We start from the raw sequence: 1,015 nt of genomic DNA, 5'->3' as shown, positions 1-1,015 counted from the left end.
TGTGTATATAATTGTCTGTTTATCTACATCCAGGATTGAAGGGCCTAGGAGATAAGGGGAGGGGATTGGTTCTCTTGCTTCTGTATGCATTTGTACTTACACTGCATTGAAAATACTTGCGACTTAAAGAATGCATCATGCTGCACTATAAGTTGTACGCAACTGGCGCGAACCAAATAATCAGAGCTGTATCCCTTCATGTGAATATCCATGACTCGCTTTGAAAACTAATTCCACTGCCTGAATATTTTGAGATCGAGATGATACTTAAAGGGAAATCTGATGAAGTTTGTAAAAAGCTGTGTTTTTTCTTTCTGTCAGGTTCTGAAGAAAGTCTCCAAATACATTCAAGAGCAGAATGAGAAGATATATGCTCCCCAAGGCCTCCTCCTGACAGATCCCATTGAGAGAGGACTTCGAGTTGTATCTTTTTAGTGCAGATCACAAGATCTAACTATAAAAAAATTTCAGTGGTACTCTTCGGCATTGGCTAAATTTAACTCCCTTCTCTTGTGTTTGCCCTAGGAATTGTCTTTGTGAATGGCATACCTACCATAAGCCTCCTTTCTCCTTTTTTTCTTAAAGCATGTCTTCTCTCCTTCCTTTGCGTTGTGCAGGTCTCTGGATTGTTCAGTATTCTGGTTACTGTCTTTCTTGGTGGTTCTGAGGGCATCTTGTAGTAATAATGGGGGTGGTATGAGTAATGCATTTCAGCTGCAGAAACTCTGAACCTAAAGCCCCTTTGAAATGCATAAACTCATAATGTGTGGTGAGACTTGTCATCCAAATGAATTGCAGTTCCATGGGTTCATCTGACTAGTTGAAATCACTTGCAGCTGCCAGATGTATAATTTCATTACCTTTGACATACTGTGCATATTTTTAGAAGCAGTAAGCTTTGAAAATCACTAAGTGAATTTGGTAAATAAAATTGCAAAAAAACTAATTTAGCTTGATAACTGGAGTAATGGATCAAATAAATTTTTCTAAAAACCTAGGTCAGATTCCCAGGCCT

The 1,015-nt window shown here is 38.5% G+C and overlaps 1 protein-coding gene across 2 annotated transcripts in view; it reads left to right on the top strand.

The window, feature by feature from the left end:
* Positions 1-1,015, top strand: part of GOLGA7 (golgin A7) — a 16,622-nt gene that overhangs the window by 11,271 nt on the left and 4,336 nt on the right. For both annotated transcript variants that reach the window (XM_015592918.2, XM_006916279.3), the window contains exon 4: positions 322-423. In XM_015592918.2, the coding sequence (XP_015448404.1) occupies positions 322-423 (102 nt within the window). The remainder of the gene's footprint in view (positions 1-321; positions 424-1,015) is intronic.

The sequence above is a fragment of the Pteropus alecto genome, unplaced genomic scaffold (assembly GCF_000325575.1).
Source record: "Pteropus alecto unplaced genomic scaffold, ASM32557v1 scaffold24, whole genome shotgun sequence".
NCBI lineage: Eukaryota > Metazoa > Chordata > Mammalia > Chiroptera > Pteropodidae > Pteropus > Pteropus alecto.
The sequence above is the reverse complement of the archived record's forward strand: the minus strand, read 5'-3'. Positions and strand labels throughout refer to the sequence as shown.